A 19,464-nucleotide genomic window follows, 5' to 3' on the forward strand; every position below is an offset into this window, starting at 1 on the left:
AATAGAAAATCTCAGGTGATTTGCAGATGACTAAGGCTCTTGCTTTTCAGCTAATGTAAGTCCAGCTCACTTCAATGAGGCCTGTATCAGTAAAGTGCTTTAAGTATCAGATTGTAGTGTTAAGGTTTTGCAAGGGCATGTCAGCATCTTTAAACAGAAAAGAGTTAATGTTTTCGATATTTAAAATGAAAACCAGAGACAGCTATTTCAGCTTCAGTATTATCTAGGAAACTTCAAGTACTGGTTGTCAGTAAAGTAAGCCTGTGCCAGAAAATCATGGTGCTGTTTGCCTGTGGTTTCCATACATTTGCACTGATTCCATTTCCAGCTACCATCCTTTCTTCAAAGAATATCAGTGGAATATGGGCTCAGTTTTTATGTATAGCCTGCATTTGGTTAACTGTGCTTGCTTATTATCAAATTGAGCTTCATAACTAAGTTTTTTTTATGGAATACAGTGTACTGTATTGGTAGAGGTGTATTTTAGCTTTAAATATTAAGATTCATCAATAGTGTGTAGTATTGGTGGTGATTTAAATCAATGCCTGATAGAAAGTTCTGTGTTTGTTTCAATATGAGAATCATTCTGTTGCATGCTGATCAAATTTGCAGGTGACACCAAACTGGGAAGGGTGGCTAACACCCCAGAGGACAGGATCACACTTCAAAACGACCTTGACAGATTAGAGAACTGGGCAAAAACAAACAAGATGAATTTTAACAGGGAGAAATGTAAAGTATTGCACTTGGGCAAAAAAAAATGAGAGGCACAAATACAAGATGGGTGACACCTGGCTTGAAAGCAGTACATGTGAAAAGGATCTAGGAGTCCTGGTTGACCACAAACTTGACATGAGCCAACAGTGTGACGCAGCAGCTAAAAAAGCCAATGCAATTCTGGGCTGCATCAATAGGAGTATAGCATCTAGATCAAGGGAAGTAATAGTGCCACTGTATTCTGCTCTGGTCAGACCTCACCTGGAGTACTGTGTCCAGTTCTGGGCACCACAATTCAAGAAGGACACTGACAAACTGGAACGTGTCCAGAGGAGGGCTACCAAAATGGTCAAAGGCCTGAAAACGATGCCTTATGAGGAACGGCTAAGGGAGCTGGGCATGTTTAGCCTGGAGAAGAGGAGGTTAAGGGGTGATATGATAGCCATGTTCAAATATATAAAAGGATGTCACATAGAGGAGGGAGAAAGGTTGTTTTCTGCTGCTCCAGAGAAGCGGACACGGAGCAATGGATCCAAACTACAAGAAAGAAGATTCCACCTAAACATTAGGAAGAACTTCCTGACAGTAAGAGCTGTTCGACAGTGGAATTTGCTGCCAAGGAGTGTGGTGGAGTCTCCTACTTTGGAGGTCTTTAAGCAGAGGCTTGACAACCATATTTCAGGAGTGCTCTGATGGTGTTTCCTGCTTGGCAGGGGGTTGGACTCGATGGCCCTTGTGGTCTATTCCAACTCTATGATTCTATGATTCTATGCATGCATGGTAGTCACCATTCATTTAAATAGTAGCCATTCATTTCAATGGAAGGACCCACTCTACTCTAATGTATGCAAATTGGAATTAGACTTACCCTTTAAGTTAAATGGAAACCCAACTTCAGAAGAAGGCTTATTCTCAGGACCACAGCAGGTGAGAAAAGGGGTTTAAATTCCATTTCAGGTCTTAATTCGTTCTGAACCTATTAATGATCAACCCTTCCAGCTGTTTTTATTTAGATTTTTAGAAACCGGCATTTTGATGCAAGAGGTGTTCATCAAGTATATTTTGGGTCACAACTCCCTCTCTCAAAATTAATGACTAAGTACTTCCAGGTGGTGCAGTTCCATGCTTGTGTCTGAACATCTGTTCCTGGAGCATATTGCTGGATTTGGACATCGGTGTTTTTACTGAAAATGCTTTAAAACCTTTGGTTGGTTGGTTGTTTTTTTGAAATCCATCATTACCAATTTGTCCCAAATTTCTTTCTGTTTACAGATTGCTGAGCCAAACAATGAAGGATCATCTGGTGAGAGTTGCAAATGAAGCAGAATTTATCTTGAGCAGACAAAGAGCTGAAGATATTCACAGGCATGCTGAATTTGAGGCAAGTCCCAAACCTTACACAATGCACTAGTATTTCATTCATACATAGTAGAGTAGTAAACTGAAACATAGGTACCACAGCTATGCCAGATTAAAAATGTAAACACACCAGGTGCCCGTGAAGTTGTGTCTTTAAAATTCCTGAACATGTTGACCTGTAAATAGTACACAGAAGCTCTGAAGCACCTATTCTCTTGGATCTAGAGATCTTTCACAAATAGAAAAGCACTTCCACTTGTGCAAGGCAACCCTACTGAATTCCTTCAAATCCCAGGTCCTTCTGCTTCTCTGTGCACCCCCATCTTGCACATCCAGAGAGTTCCCTGACCCTCAGGAGCAGCTATGGGGAGAGGACGGAACTTTTAGTGGGGGTGGAAGAGACAAGAAGGACCTATTATGTGATTGGAGTTCTGCTGTATCTTCTCTGGATCCAGCCCACTTATTTTACTTGTTGAATGAATGAATGAATGAATGAATGAATTTATTACGGTCATAGACCGTACTTGTTGTAAACAGGGCTGCTGGTTGGAGAATAGGGATAAAATTGGGATGATTTACGATTTTGTATTTTCACATTCATAATTGACAACAATGTTCATCCAGTATAACATCTGGTATAATATAGATAAAAGGCTAACTTTAATAAAGCTGTGTGCTGTTTGTAGACTTAAATTGAACTGTGCATTATTTTTCTTAATGAAATATTCTTTGGTAATTGCACTTCCCTCTGAGTCATCAGAACAAAAAAAAAAATACTTTTAGGCAAACTTCTACTTTTCTTTTTCCTTGAAGTCACTTGCGTGATTGTAGTTTGTTTAGTCTTCCTTTGGATAGGTTTGAGCTCCTACACTCTTGCTACTTAGAACACTCTCATTTTCCAAACCATTCTGACTGATTTTTTTTGCACCAGCCCCTTCATTTGGTCAAATAGGTATAATATTTTATGGAAGTCTGTTTAGTCCAGTGCATTCTAGCACTGGTCTCATGGATGTTTCACACACAATTGTTGCTGCACACATACAAATTATTTCCCTCTTTATGCATCCCATGACCACATTATCCTTTTTGACGTAGCATTGCAAATGGATCTTATGAACTATAACCTTACCAGTATGATTCCTTAATCCTCTCGTGCTTATGGCTTTCAAAGATATTGTCCCTGACTGTCCTTGTTGATGTGGATTATGTTCTTTATAGTCTCCTCTCCACTCCTCTACTGGAATCTTAAGTACTTGATAAAAACAACATGTCGTTGGAATTAAACTTACTGGTCTATCTAGATCAGGCTGCTCTTTGTATAAATTTACTCTCTAGCAATCTTTTAGCCATTTCAAAATAAAACGATTGACAGAGTAGAGCTGCTTTTGCACAATATCTTTAGTGGGGACTGGCAGGGTAAAAGAACCTCGCCAGAGTTTGTAGCTTGTACAGAACTGGCAATCAACAAGAAGAGTGGAGCAGCTAAGCTACTAATTTGGATCTAGAGTTAGCTGCTTCTGAATCATCATATTTGTAAAGATCACATTTTAGATTTAGTAATTGCTACCATTTCTGTCAACCATTTCAGCATTAAAAAACAAACAAACGTGCCTTTAATTTTCTGGGGAAACCTAGTACAAATGTGTATTTGTTTCACACAATTACTTTTGGACAAATAAACGCCTGAGTGGCTTTCACACAAATAAACCCTTAGTCTGTTCTGTAATAGTATTTCAATTGCCAGTGGCTCATAAAAATGTAGCCATGGAAATATTACCGCCTCCAACCAAATATTTACATGTATGAATATACTGCAAACAAACTCTAAAAAGTTATTTTTTTGCTAAAGTAGTAACAAAAAAATTATTTTATATTTTCTTATAAACCCAAACTAAATAAAAATAAGGGATACTTTATTATTGAGGGACAATGAATTACATTGACATGTATTTTGAATTTATTGGATTACTATGGCCTCCCGACCAGTTCAATACAGAACAAAAAAGAAATACCTCATAAAAAACTAGTTTTTTATTGGATTCTCCTAAGAACTAATTTTATTTTTGTTTTGCAGCTTTCTTTTACAAATGAAACATTGAGGATTTTCCTTATATATTAACACATAAACATTTGTTTTAAAATGCGTAAGAAGTGGAAAGTTTATTTTCCTGGACAGTGGTAATGTTTCTAAAGGTCATCTCTGTGGGTCTCAGGATTCATGCTGTGCATTGTTTAATAAGCTTTCTGTACTTCATCTAGACCTAGTTACCCACTCCTGCAAACAGAGATGTTGTCAGATATCTACATTGTCATTTTGTGCTAGTGAAATAGCAGGCAGGTTTCATTTGTTACATCAAAAAATGAAGGGTTGGTAGACAGTCCTGTGGAGACGAAATATACATCTTTTTTAGTTCATTGCCTGATAATCATTGGAGTCTGACAAAGGTGACAACTTATACACTGGTTTTATGCAGATGCACCATGAGTGACATGGCCTCATTGATTAGGTGAATTGCTCTTCTTTTCCTGCTGCTAACATACCCCTCTGCCCTTCAACCACACTTTTTTCACATAAGAATAGCTAAATCATGGGATTTTTTTTAACTGCATTTCAAAATGCTGCCTCTGTCAGAACTGACCACAATTTTTTATTTCTCTGTGTGTTTCTTATGTCTTTGAACTGTCTTCAGGCAGGTGTTGGTTGACACTTCTTGATCTGATGTTGCCTTGACTCTGTTATATCTCAGTGTGATGGCTAAAGGGATTTAATTCACATAATCTTGAACTTAAACAGAAGCTAGACTGCAGAAAAGACAGCACTTCTGTTATACCTATCAGAACTGGAGGAGGCAGTCATAGTTTTCTCTATTGACCAAGGCATGTTGCTCTTGAACTCATAAGATATCCATATGTTTCAGCAGAAATTAGTTTTGGAAAGAGAAGCGTTATGCTGCTTGGGGGGGGGGGGAATGTGTGAAGGAATAGATAGGAGTTAAGACTCAGTCATGAACATAACATGAATCCAAATGTAGTAGAATTATTCAGATGGGTGCAGAAAACAAACTATAACCAAAACCACGAGGTGATTTGCTGTAACGCTGCCACACTTCAGAGCAAGTTAATTCTGTTATCAAATCACGCAAACATAAGGGAATATGTTCACACATAACAATAAATTGTGATTTAACTCTTAGTACTGCTGAGAGAGAGAGGGAGAGAGAGAGAGAGAGAGAGAGAGAGATACGCAGGTTACAGTTTTTGTGGTTTATAAGTAAGGCATGCATCGTTTCCTTTTTGTTGTGATGTCTTTACTTAAATTATGCATTTGTCGCAAATTGCAATAGTCTTACGTTCTGATTATTAGCAGTTTGTCAATATAACTGGGATATTCATTGGATTCTTCTTTGTTGTAAATCATATTAGGCAGCTAACTTCTCTGCATGATTGCCCTTCAATAATTAAATCTAGCATTTCCAGCTGCTGTAAAATTTGTTGCCCTTTTCCCTTCAGTTATGTTTCTTCATGCGTATTAGTTGGACTTCTCTATAGCCCTAATTTTCACCCTGTGCCAATTTATAGGCTATAGTTAAGCAGCAATAAGCTGTTCATGTTTTGGTTTATGGCTTATGTTGAATACGAATGTAAATGTAGTCATGCTTTGCTCAAAAGATACAGGTAGTTTCTAGCTTATTTCACGTGTCCTCCTTTGCAAAAATAAAATAAAATAATGCTTTCTGTGAGTCTTCCCTTTCCTTATAGCTAAGCATCAGATATGCTTTATCTATTAAATCTTAGCTTTTGAGTAGCCTTGAGAAACATTTCCTGTATTGTGTTTACTCACATGAACATGTTTGAACTCTCTCTTTTTTAAAAAAAAGAAGGCAAAATAATTAAGACAATAATCATAGGAACAGTTTATTAGGAGCAACCAATCCTGGAAATCAGCCCTAAGCCATTACACCTTCTTACAGCCTTAGTAATACAACCATCACATAGCTGTGAGGTACGATAGACACAGGCCGTAATTTGGGCCAGGCAGAGGTGCCAACAGGATTTCCTGGGCTGGGTATACTGTATGTGGATCGGGCCCCTCCCAGATCTACATATATATATGTATGTTAATGTATGTATAATAGCATACATAATATATGTGTGTCAATATATGTATTAACATATATTAACCTAGCTTATCTCACGGAGATGCTGCAAATATAAAAGGGGGAAAGAGAGGGAAACATGCACAATGTTTAGCTCCTGAGTGGAAAAGCAAAATAGAAATATATGTTACGCATATATGTTGCACATAGGTAAAGTATGGAATCAGCTCGCATGGGAGACAGTGATGACCTCTGAAGAGGATTCAACAAATTTATGGAGGCCAAGGCTATCAATAGCAAGATACCACTTTGATTCATCTTACAATTTCCCTATCCTTCCCCTTTCTATATTTAGCTCGTTTGTGCATCTAAGGAATGAGGGTGGCTAAGAGGATGCTGCTTTTTCAGCCATACTAGACTAGTGCAGAATGTGAACAGATTCATTTTTAAAGTTTGTTTCCATACAATAAGATGTAAATAGGAGAAAACATACACTATTGGCTTGGGGGGGGGGGATATGGAATTAAAACGTGGGAAATAAGAGGTATTGAGATAATTTATGTGCTCTCTGTGTTTGTGTATTATGCATGTAGAACAATTGCAAGTGAGGCTTCCAGACATCTGGAGAAATCTCTGCCCCTAAACTGTAGGGCTGCACTGACTTTATTATTATTCAGTTTGCAAAAAAGAAAGGGGGGTAGCATTTCAGCTTAACATGTTGCGTTACTCAAGCTCCAAATTGCAACTGTTAAGGGCATGTTGTGTTAAGGGTTTTCCATGTTCACTCAAGCTCCAAATTGCAACTGTTAAGGGCAGTGTAGATACTGGTATGGTACCCAGTGATAATTCAGGCTTCCCCACTATTTGGAGCTGGATGGCTGTTAACGGCTGAAGAGTGAGCAGTGCCGTTTATAGATGCATCAGGCATAATATATTAGCTGCGTAGGTAAGGAGTGTTTGAGGAAGCTGCACATGAAGAAATTCTGACTGGAAATTCACCACACATTGCTGTGGTGGGGGAAAGACATTTCATTTTATTGAAGCATCAGGCAGAAATTCGTATCTGTTTACATCCTTGCTAAATATAGACACTAACTGGGGGTGCAGTTTGGCTTGGTTGCCCACTTGCTAATCCAGAGGCTTTTTAATTTATATCCCTCCCCTTGCCTTTCAAACTGTTTTTGCTCATCTGTAATTTCTTCTCTGCCTCTCCTTTCACACTTAAAAGGTAAAGGTAAAGGGACCCCTGACCATTAGGTCCAGTCGTGACCGACTCTGGGGTTGCGGCGGCGCTCATGTCGCTTTATTGGCTGAGGGAGCCGGTGTACAGCTTCCGGGTCATGTGGCTAGCATGACTAAGCCGCTTTTGGTGAACCAGAGCAGCACACCGAAACGCCGTTTACCTTCCTGCCAGAGTGGTACCTATTTATCTACTTGCACTTTGATGTGCTTTCGAACTGCTAGGTTGGCAGGACCTTTCACACTTAATTTGTATCTTATCCCATGCACCCAAACTGCCACATTCTTTCATTTTTCCTATAATGTTAATGTCAAATTATTATTGGTTTTACTTTATAAAATTATCTTTTACCTCTTTCTGACTTCCATCAGCATCTTCTCTCTGCCTTTCCCCGAGATGCGGGATACCTTCCTCACTTGTGTATCCTCCCCAGATTTTTCTGACTTCAGCCACCATACAGGAAGATGCTGGTGCTGGTAATCAGGTCCAACCAAAAGGCTATAGCTCAGCCCGGGGGATCAGCTGAACCCCTTTGCGCTCTACTGAATCTTCTCTCACAACAGGTTCATACTGAGCATATGAGGGAGGAATCCTTATGAATTCTCATTCCCTACAAATATGACTTTTTAATTTAGCTTGTTTGTGAAATTCAAGAAAAACTACAAACATGTTACATGGCTATTAGAAAAAAAGGGACAGGGACATGGTAGATGTTCCCCTTGAGCTCATATGTCAAACTCTTATCCAAAGGTGAAATTATAATCTCCCCACACTCTACAAGTTATACATTTGATGCATAACTGATGTAGTGCTTACACATGAATGTAAAGGGATGAACAAACTAGCTACTTTCTTGTTAAGTTTCGCAGGAATTAATAAAAATACTATTTAAAAGATGGAATTGGAAAAAATAAAGACATTGCTGGATTTGGATCAGTGTAATTCAAAAAAGACTAATGGGTTGTTTTAAAAAGGATGACAGTGTTTGGCGAAGCAGGATGACGTTATAGTAAAGACTTCCTTTTGTAAAAGATCTTCTGCTTTAAATTCTGAAGAAGCTAGTAATGGTTATGCTTTTTATGTAATAATTTTCATATGTTGTTAGCTACTAACTATGAAGAAAGTATATTTTAATTATGCTCAACAACATTTTCAGCATTATTTTTTTAAAAACTGGGATAATCTTGTAACAGTACAATGGGGGTCGGTGAGATGCTTTGTTTTTCAGCTGAATAATAATTTTAAAATACAATAAAGTTTAGCATTCCCTGCCAAAACTGAGCCAGGCCAATGTTTAAGTAGGAAGATAGGGGTTTATTCAAGATATATGTATGGGCACAACTAGATGTTACATAATCTGGATCTCCCTTCCTGATTTCTGTTATTTTGGTTTACTTTAAGCAATTTGCATCCTGCCCTTCAAAAACTTAAAAAAAATTTTTTTGGCCTTAAATCATACTAAGATTAAATCAATGGAAACCAGCAACAGTAAGACTGGAATTCTATAGGATATTTCAGATCTCCTCCTCTGAGGACAGAAAGAGAGGTCTTCCATTGGAGAGGAAGATATGACTCCACAATACTCCTTCTACCTCCAGAAACATCTGCATCCTTTGCCTTACCCAACACAAGAGTTTTGTTTGTAGATTCAAAGTGGAATAGCATTCCGAGTTACCCTCTTGGTGTGTGTATGGCATTGTGTTTCCCCCGTATCATTAGAAACAATGGAAGACAATGGGAGGGAAATTGAATGGCTCTCTCTCACCCACAGCCTGAAATGGGCAAATGTGGATGGAAGTTCATTAAAGTAAAGGTAAAGGGACCCCTGACCATTAGATCCAGTCATGACTGACTCTGGGGTTGCAGCGCTCATCTCGCTTTATTTGCTGAGGGAGTCTGCGTACAGCTTCTGGGTCATGTGGCCAGCATGACTAAGCCGCTTCTGGCGAACCAGAGCAGCGCACGGAAATGTCGTTTACCTTCCCGCTGCAGCGGTACCTATTTATCTACTTGCACTTGCGTGCTTTCAAACTGCTAGGTTGGCAGGAGCTGGAACCGAGCAACGGGAGCTCACCCTGTTGCGGGGATTCGAACGGCCGACCTTCTGATTGGCAAGTCCTAGGCTCTGTGGTTCATCCACCTTCAGTTCTCCCTCCCTCACTCCCTCTTTGGATTGATCTGTAGAAATGTATAGTAAAATAGTATGTAAGAGTAGCATAAAACCAATTTATCAAGTAAAACTATTAAAAGGCCTGGGTTTTGAGATCAAGTAAATAACTTTGCAAGATGTTAACATTTTTTTGGGGGGGGGAGGGTTGCATCAGATCATGGTTATTATATTGCTGGGGGAGGGCCCAGCTGTTCCTTGCCCAGCATACTTTCCTCTACAGAGCAAATTGCAACTTCAGGAGAAGGGAAAACAGCACAGGTCAGAAGAACCGAGACTCTGATCTGATGCAAGGATGCAAGGGAGCACAGGATATGCAAAGATGCAGCTGTAGAAACTGGTAATCTTTGCCAGCTGCTATTAACTTCTTCAAAAGCAAAACAGGGGATATCCATAAATTCTGTATATCTCCCATATAACTTTTAGCTGAACCCTAAGAACAATTTCTCATTAGTGGAGATCTGTGTGAGTGAACAGTGATGTGTCTCACAGTGTTCAGGGCCCCTGGAATATTTGAGAGGGATCCAAAAATGAGACATGCTTAATGCATCTTCTGTTATGTCCATGTAAAATCCTTCAGAGTATTGCTGGCAAGTGATCAATCTATCGCATTTGAATTCTCCCCTTCCAGTCAGGAGCTTGGTGTGGCACTAAGTTATCCCATTTTATTCTCACTGCAGGACTGTCAGTTTTGGAGGATAAAAGAGTTCCTGGCTCATCGCCACTTGGTGAGCTTCATGGGAATTTGAACCCTTTCCCAGTTTAGTTCCAACAACTCTCTTTGCAACACTGCACACTTCTTGTATGATGTAAATGTACGTTTAGTGCAGATACAGCAGCATGGCTGATGTCAGAGGTTGAATAGTCCTCTTCACAGAATAAGAAAGAGAAGGAACATTGTTGGTACTGTTCTTCCTTGATCTATGTGTCTGGGTTGTTGGCTTGCTGCTGAGAAATAACTGTTCCATATTAAGTTGTCTGTAAGCAAGAATAATTTTTCCTGTGGGAGATAATTGATAAATCTTAATAGATTTCTCATTTTTTTCCTGCTCCATTATCAAAGTGCTGGTAGAATTTTAGCTATAGGTGATCATAGGGAGTGACCTAAATTGAGTTAGCCGGTTCTTTGATCATACCTTGCCTCTGTGATTTGTATCACTACACAGCTATACTATGGCGGCCCCAAATTTATCTAGTATCGACTGGTTAAGGACCTATAAGAAAGAATCCAAAGAGTAGTTCTAGCAGGGGCATAAAGTTGTAACAAACCTTTAATTAATTAGAGCCTATTTTCTAATGTTCACTTGTCCTAAAGTCTAATTTGTGTCAAAATCTTGCCCATTCCGAACCAAGAGAGACCTCCTGTGTGGAAAAGTCCTGGGGCCTTACAGAGAATCACAGTACAGATAAAAACCCTAAGGAACCCTCAAATGTCCTAAGGTAGTGGAGTGCCTCATGTCATGCATGTCTCACCTGAGCCACCTGATCATAGACCAAGCCCTGAGTCTCAAATATCATCCTACACTCAAGCCCAGAGTTGGCATAGGTGTGCCTGCCTGCCTGCCTGCCTGCCTGCCTGCAGGGTCTATGTATGACTAGAGGTCTCCTTAGATGCAAGGCCTTTTTGGGAGGAGGGAAAAGACTCCACTGTGAATAGCATCCCAGCAGATGACCAGGAAGACGAGGAGCTAGCAGTGAGATTTAAGTCTTTCTGTCACCTCTGGAGCCTTGCTAGATTAAAAGCTTCTTGTTGAGCTCATAGCCTCCAGCTCCAGAACTTACACAGCTCTGGAACTCCCTACTTGGCCCCAGCTCCCTCATTTGGTGCTAATCATGGACAGTTTGTTTAAGCACCATTGTTATATTGAACAATAGATTGGGCATGGTGACTGGTAGGAAGAGAAGGAATGTAGGAATAGAAACTATTAAAAGTAGGGCAACGTACTGTGCTAGATTTGAATGTGATCGCGGGTATTTTACTGGCACAGGCTACTAGATTGTACATCAGCAGTTTCCCCCTGTCCTACATTTGCCTTCCTGCAACTGACACTCCACAATTGGCAACCAAGGATAGTTCAAACCTTATCATAAACCGCTGCTGCTTTTATTTCTACTTCTGTTTTCTCAAGGTATGTTTTTAACGTTTCAAGTCTCACTTACCTTAGAATTGCAAAAGGGCATTCTTAGATTGAAGCATTCTTAACTAACCTTTTAATCTAAAAGAGTAGCGTTGTCTGCCAATACAAAGCCCTTCATGGCTTGGGACCTAGGTATTTGTAGAAATGTCTTTTCCATTATCTGCCAACCCATGCCGTAAGATTTTCTGATGGTTCCGTTGTCAGCCATGGTCAGTTATGTGATGATGCAGTGCAAGTCCCTCTCTATTACGACACCCCCCTTGTGGAATTCCTTCTTTTGTAGGTACAATTGTCCCCCTTGCTGGCATCTGTTTGACATCAGCTGAAGACATCTCTGTATCTTTTGGTTTTGGTGGACAGGTGTTGTTGGTTGTTCTGTTAGCTATAGCCGCTGAATTTGCATAAGAATCACCGTATTAGTAGGTGTGTGGTTTTAATGTTGATGTTTTGATACATGTATTAATGTTTTACACCTCCTTGGGAACCTTTGCTGAAGGGAGGTTCAAAAATGTAATAAATAATAATTGCAAAAAATACATCCACAGTTATAAACCACAATACATTTAAGCATGGTTTTGAATTAAACATGAAGTATACATGCTAGTCTTAACCAATTGTGCAAATGTAATTGGAAGGAACGCTTTCATTTATAGAAATCTCTAGTAAGTCAGTACAGTACACCTCAAATTATCTTTCAGCTTGAAAGTGCTAATAACAAAATGGCTGTTTAAACAGGTTTTAATTCCAGTCAATGTTTAGTCAGTATTTATAATGCCAAAATTACTAAAAACATAAATATCCTTAGATTCTTCTATCAAGCCATGAAGAAGTGAATTATTGAAAAGATAAAAATAAATTTGTTTGCTTTCTGTCAGAGTTCATATCCACAGCCAACCTTGATAGAAGACCAGAATGATTTAGACAAGTTTGCTTTGGAGATTCATAACATATGCTTGCTGGACAGAATTGAGTTATCTGTGCTCTGGAGAGTAAGTTATTGTAGCAAGTGCTGACAGAGATGAAGATAACTGAGGGAAATTCAATTACCTTTTAGTGTTTTCCTTCTAATAGGATTCTTAATGTGAAAAAGATCCTTAGATGATGCGCCTCTGTTGCTTGGTGAGATCTACTTTGATACGTGCCTCCAGAATAAAGTGAACTCTCCTTTCTAGGCCTTCATTAGGAATGAAGCATGTGACTGCTTCTTAAATGTTGTATTAGATTTCAGGGATTAGATCAAACATTGTCAGTGGTAGACCACATATTCTTCCTTTAAAAAAGACAACCCAAATCATTATTTTTAAATGCTGCTTTTTAGTTTAGAAAACTATGAAATAAAAGGATTGCATGTACATTTGCTGGTCCTTATCTACCACTATTGTTATATTGAATCCTTTTGCTAAATACACTTCAACAGTACTTCCTGTATTGAGCAGTGAGACTGAAATTAGTTCTTGTTCAGGTACCTAGGCTCTCTTTGAAAGAAGTACAGTTCTTTTGAATGAAATGTTTGCCACATGTTTGTGAGAACCTAGGTCAAATATATTGCCTTAAATAATATCTGGATGAGATATTTTACAACAGTTTCTTGTTTTTCCTCTTTTCCCTGGCAACAACTGTTTGCTGTTTGAGGCAGCCTGATAAGACTTCAACAATAGCAGTCTTCCTCATATGGGCACAGAGAATACAGCAGCAAAGTTAGACCAAAAGTATAGTTTATTTAGGTCCCTGAATCTAGTTGCTAGAAGAGAAAACTGAGAAGGAACAAGGTGTCTGGAATGCACTCAGAGGTGTAGGCAACTCATCTTGGCATTAAGACTACCAGAGTATTCATCTCCTTCTGTCTGCCTATGATAATGCCATTCTTAAGAGTGCAAGCATTGTATAGTTATTAGGAAGTTTTTAAAACAATTGCTCAGCTTAAGTAGGGTAGGGGTAAAATTATACGTTTTAACCTGTTATCAATATTCTGTTTCTACCTTGCCATGTAGAATCTTTCAACCCACAAGTAATTGTCACAGTGGCTGTTGTTTTGCACAGGCATTTTGCCGCATCTACCCATGTATGTACAAAGGAGCCATGGCTTAATGTGGCTTTATAAAACATTACTATCTAATGGTGGGTTGCATGTATACACAGAAGTATATCCTTTGTGAGGAATTTGTAGAGCATACCTTGGCTCTCACTTTATCCAGATCAAAGTATTTTTGGACACGACTGATTTTCTTTTCAGGTTTTGAGCTGTATAAATATGCCTTAGCCCTTGCAGTCAGTTCAAAAAAGAGGATCTTGGGGAAAGATAGCACCATAAGAAAGTATATTCCTTTCAGTGTTCTAGCTTGACTGATTTGATGAAAGCATGATGTACTGTGAGGGGGCGAAGCAGTTAATATGATTAGCTGTAATTTAGTTATTGTAAACACATTTGCAATCTGATTTTGTAACTGATGTAGTTTTCTTCTTTTGGGTATGCTGTCTGTACTTGAGCAGAAAATAAAAACATCTTAGTTTGTGTAATGGGCCACCAATAACAGTAAACATTTGTGTGTGTGTGTGTGTGTGTGTGTACCTTTCAAAAACAATCTAAAATATTTAGTAAGCACACTCTTTTTTGCAAGAGGGATGTAGTTTTTTAAAGCTTGTGTTTATTTCTGATTTTAAGCTAGAGTAGAGGTCCCCCTCCCTCAATAGGTTTGTTGATTTGTTGTTTCTGTCTGGCCACAAGCTGTAGCTGCTTGTGTATTTTAGAATCCTAATATGAAGTTTCTGATTACCTGCCAGCAACTTCTGTTAGTTTTGGGTTGCCTTGTGTGAGCAGAAGAACAATTTTTCATCTAACCTGCCCACTGATTTCCCTCTTCTAACTACAGTTGGCAAGTCCCATCTCCTACCATTCTGGAAATCCTTACCAGCCCTCAGGTAGGTTTTGGGAGAGACAGGAAGGAACAGTGGAGGGGAAGGAATTGGGTTTTTAACATGAGCAGAACTCACCTTCCACTTAGCAGAATCCTTCCTGCTTGAATATTGTTGGCAGCAATCTTTAGCGGTAATTTTGGTCATGGATGTGAAGAAACTTTGTAAGCCTAGTGTCATGTACTCTTTACAAAAGAGAAGTAGTAGCTCTGTACAGTGGTACCTCGGGTTAAGAACTTAATTCGTTCTGGAGGTCCGTTCTTAACCTGAAGCACCACTTTAGCTAATGGGGCTTCCCGCTGCCGCTGCACCGCCGCTGCACAATTTCTGATCTCATCCTGAAGCAAAGTTCTTAACTTGAGGTACTATTTCTGGGTTAGCAGAGTCTGTAACCTGAAGCGTCTGTAACCCAAGGTACCACTGTATTCTGCTCTTTGTGTATGTCACCTTGTTTAAACTCAGTGTTTCATAGTTTTAAGCATACAAATAAACACCAGGAAGGTTCGCTACCGTATTTCCTTTTAATAGCTACAATATAGCTACAGTACAGCAACAGAAGAAGAATTTATTTTATTATCCCCAGAGGGGTGGCCATATTGCAGGGGGGGAAAGGAGTTCTGTGCTGCTTGATGGACTAACACATTTCTTTTGGCATCAGCTTTTGTGGGCTGTCCACTTCACCAGATGAATGATACGACCAACGATACAACCACACCTAACTCATCAGACAGTCACAACTTAAGAATTTCCATCAGCATTTCTCAAACTACACTACCCACCCAAAGAAGGTTGTTGGTGGGGCAGGAAGAGAGAGAGAAATAGATCCACAAGGCTAGACTGGTACTTAGGAACAACCTACTACAGAAGAGAAAAAGACAGAACATTACTTGTCACTTAACAGTTTTCAGCTGAAACCAATGGGACAATGACACTTCCCTCTCACAGACCTTTGATGGTAGGGTGTTTATAGACAGGCCCCAACTAAGACAGCTACTCATCAGCAACTACAGACACATAGTGATATAGCAGAGATAGTAACACAGGGACTAACTGCTGCTGCAGACCCAGATAAGGATAAGAATAAGAATAAGGATGCCAACTGTGTCCCCATGTCTACACTGGCACCACTGTTACAAGGCTTCAGTGTGTCATCCACCTTGTCAGGGATCCAGTCGCTCGTTCATCTTCCAGTCAACAGTGCGGCTGCAGCTTTTTGAGCCAATTGAAGTTTCTGAGCATTTTTCAAAGGCAGCTCCACGTAGAGTGTGTTATATAGTAATCCAAACATCCTGCCTGAAGAAGAGTTCTGAAGAACTTGGAAGCTTATTTGCTGTTTTATCACACTTCTGTGACACAAATCTGTCTGGAATGTGTCCTTGAACAGTGATAATTCCTCGTGTGTGTGTAAGGAATGTAGTCTAGTGTACAAAGATTAAGGTATCATCCATTGCTCTGCCTACTTTTGCATCTGGCCCAATCCACTTTTTTCCACTCTGCCCCACCCACCGTTAACATGTGGACCCTAGGTGGTGAACCATGAAGTGAAGTGGCCCTCAGGATGAAAAACAACAACACCCTACTTCAATTTTAGTTGTTCTTAATACAGTCGTATCTTGGAAGTTGAACGGAGTCCATTCGACTTCCAAAACATTCAGAAACCAAAGCGCTGCTTCTGATTGGCTGCAGGAAGCTCCTGCAACCAATTGGAAGCTGCGGAAGCCATGCCGGACGTTCAGCTTCTGAAAATTGTTTGAAAACCGGAACACTCACTTCCGGGTTTCGATCATTCAGGAGCCAATTTGTTCGGGAGCCAAGGCGTTCGAGATCCAAGGTATAACTGTATAAGATATTGCCGCAGTATGATTTTTGCATTCTCTTTCTTAGAATTCTACTATTTGTCTCATTGGTGCCTTTCTTATGGAGCATCTACCTTTCAGTAAGAAGGACACAGAAAGCAACTGCCTTAAGCACAAATTAAATCTCAAAGGAAGTAGAATAGAGCAATTATTAAACTGAACATGCATTCTTATCTATATGCTTATTTCCTTCTGTTACCTATAGAAAGCATATTCTTATCGTCATGTAAAAATATTAACCCTCTTTTGACTAGCACCAGTATATCACATTACTGTCCTTTATAGAACTTTCCTTGTACTGATTATAACGCTTCTAATCATGAAATAGTCTTAACACTTTATTTTCTAAAGACCATGGGGTGTGTGTGTGTGGGGGGGGTACTTTTACTATGTTAATAATAACCAGGATTCCCTATATATGGCAAAGCAATGAGACCACAACAGATTTCTGTAACAAATAGCTTTCGAAAAAAGTTAATTTATATGCAGATCCTGAATCTTCAGATCCGTTAAGGGCTAGATAAATGATGATGATGCAGAGGGCGGAGGCTGCAGGTTGCAGAGATGAAAAGCCAATACATTGTATTCAGTCCATTAAAACAAGAAGAAATAGAAAAGATACCTTGATAAGTGTTCTGCCTGTGTTAACCTTGATGGCTATTATCGGGGGAGGGGAAAGGGGGCATGCTGCTATATCTATTTCATTGGCTTGGGCTTTTTCATGCTGAAAGAAATCAATACTTTGAGTCGTTGGATGACAGAAGCATCACTTCAGAATTGAAGGTGGCTGTCAGACATTGTCATTGGTTGACTTTTGTTTGCTATTGAGGTTTTAAGCTTTCATTTTTCTAAGTCTTATTCAGGAGCTTTGGAAGATTTCCCTGGGTGGCATTTCTAGTTCAGACTTTAAATGGGAGGTTAAAGGTCAAGTGCAAAAGATCTAACAGAAAAACGCAGGAGCTTGTTCCATTTACTAAAATCTGTGGTTCGGATGGGAATTTGCATTTGCAGGTGGTATGTTCTTGTTTCCCCTCAGATTGCTTTTTCTCTTCTTAATGATACCCTTATCGGAAATGGTTAGTAATCATTAGCTTGGATATAGTTTCTTTTTTAAAAAAACAACAACACTCAACTTAGTATTATTCAACGTAGTAACATTACACTATTATTTGTTGTGGAGCTGAAAATAGATGCATACACAGAAACATTTGTTTTCAAACATTTCTCTGTTTCTCTATACTCAGTAATACTTCTAGGAATATCCTAGTAGACTGGAATAATCATTAGTCAAAGGAGAAAATTCCCTTATTTCTCCATCCTTAATTGTTTTTCATACGAATTGTTGTTTCCCTTGATTTTTACCATGTCTTGACTGCTCTTTTTTAACACATTTTATATGGCATTTTATCAGTGCTTATTTTCTGGGGGTACTCAGGGGTATGTAGTACTGTCACCTTCCCCCCCAAATGATAAAGCATGGCACTTACTGTAATAACTTCATTGTGAGCTTTTTCTTCTTATTCTCCTTATAATAAGGTCAATTATACTGTCCTTTTGTTGAACAACCACCAGTGTTGCTAATATTGTTGCTATAGTATTAAACACTTGAATACCTTTATAGGAGCTGACTTAGTATAACCAAAAGTTAAATTCCTATTTAAGCTCTGACTTAGTATATGAAAATTAAGCCAATGGACTACTCTCAAAATGCTGGGTTATGTTCGACATCATGTGAGCAAATTGGATGGGACTTTCCCATTCTGTCTGCCTCCCTATGCCACCAAAACTGCTCCAAAGGATCCTGCAACCCTATACAGCAGATTTTGGCAGTGTGCAGGAGGCTGCCGATGTGTGTGTGTGTAAAAGGAAAGTCCCGCTGTGCAAACAAAAGTCTGTTGCATGAGTAGGCTGATACCACTGGAGGTCACCCACTATTAACATAAACTCATAATTATTCTTCCTTTGATTAAAGGTACCCCTGCCCGTATGGGCCAGTCTTGACAGACTCTAGGGTTGTGCGCCCATCTCACTCAAGAGGCCGGGGGCCAGCGCTGTCCGGAGACACTTCCGGGTCACATGGCCAGCGTGATATCGCTGCTCTGGCAAGCCAGAGCCGCACACGGAAATGCCGTTTACCTTCCCGCTAGTAAGAGGTCCCTATTTATCTACTTGCACTTGGGAGTGCTTTCGAACTGCTAGGTTGGCAGGCGCTGGGACCGAACAACGGGAGCGCACCCCCCCGCGGGGATTCGAACCGCTGACCTTTTGATCGGCAAGCCCTAGGCGCTGAGGCTTTTACCCACAGCGCCACCCGCGTCCCTCTTCCTTTGATTACATCTTCTGAAAGTACTAGGGGCTGCTTACCCTGCTCACATTGCTTGCCTATCGCACTGGCTTATCTGGTCTTGATGGGGATAAAGAAGTAGTTAGTTGGTTGGATGGATGCGCTAGCCTTCCTTGTAATGTGAAACAGTGTGAAACAAATCAAATGGTGCACAGATGCACTGAACAGACAAAAGAACATGCATCTTTACACAGCACATTGTTAAACTATGATATTTGTTACTGTAAGATGGCTATCAGCTTGGATGCAGTGTTCGAAACTCCCATTGTTCTAGGGTGCATTTTGTTACAGGGAATTTCATTAGTGCGAGCAGTTTCTGAGCTCTGGGCGCAGTAGTACACCTAAGATTTCAGTTTAAAACTGCAGCGTGGAAGGAAAGGAGGCTTTTTCTGTCTCCCCCACTTCCAGCTACTCTCTGAAGGCTGGAGAAGAGAATATAAGGGGGTGGGCAGGGGAAGGACTACACCATGTGAAAAAGGAACATAATATTTTAGCTGCTGTTCATTCATTTTCAGCTTTGTATTCTTGTTATAAAAAAAGTGTGCCTAGACATTCCATTGTTGTGCCCATAACCTAGGTTTAAGGTGCCATTTAGATCCTAGCTTTCATATCTCAGTTTCTAACACTGCTTGG

At 39.8% G+C, this 19,464-nt stretch overlaps 1 protein-coding gene across 4 annotated transcripts in view; it reads left to right on the forward strand.

Annotated features, from left to right (window-relative positions):
• Nucleotides 1-19,464, forward strand: part of LRBA (LPS responsive beige-like anchor protein) — a 364,869-nt gene that overhangs the window by 129,303 nt on the left and 216,102 nt on the right. For all 4 annotated transcript variants that reach the window (XM_081208302.1, XM_081208305.1, XM_081208304.1 and 1 more), the window contains exon 36: nucleotides 1,990-2,098. In XM_081208302.1, the coding sequence (XP_081064428.1) occupies nucleotides 1,990-2,098 (109 nt within the window). The remainder of the gene's footprint in view (nucleotides 1-1,989; nucleotides 2,099-19,464) is intronic.

The sequence above is a fragment of the Podarcis bocagei genome (assembly GCF_964188305.1).
Source record: "Podarcis bocagei genome assembly, chromosome: 9".
NCBI classification, from domain to species: domain Eukaryota; kingdom Metazoa; phylum Chordata; class Lepidosauria; order Squamata; family Lacertidae; genus Podarcis; species Podarcis bocagei.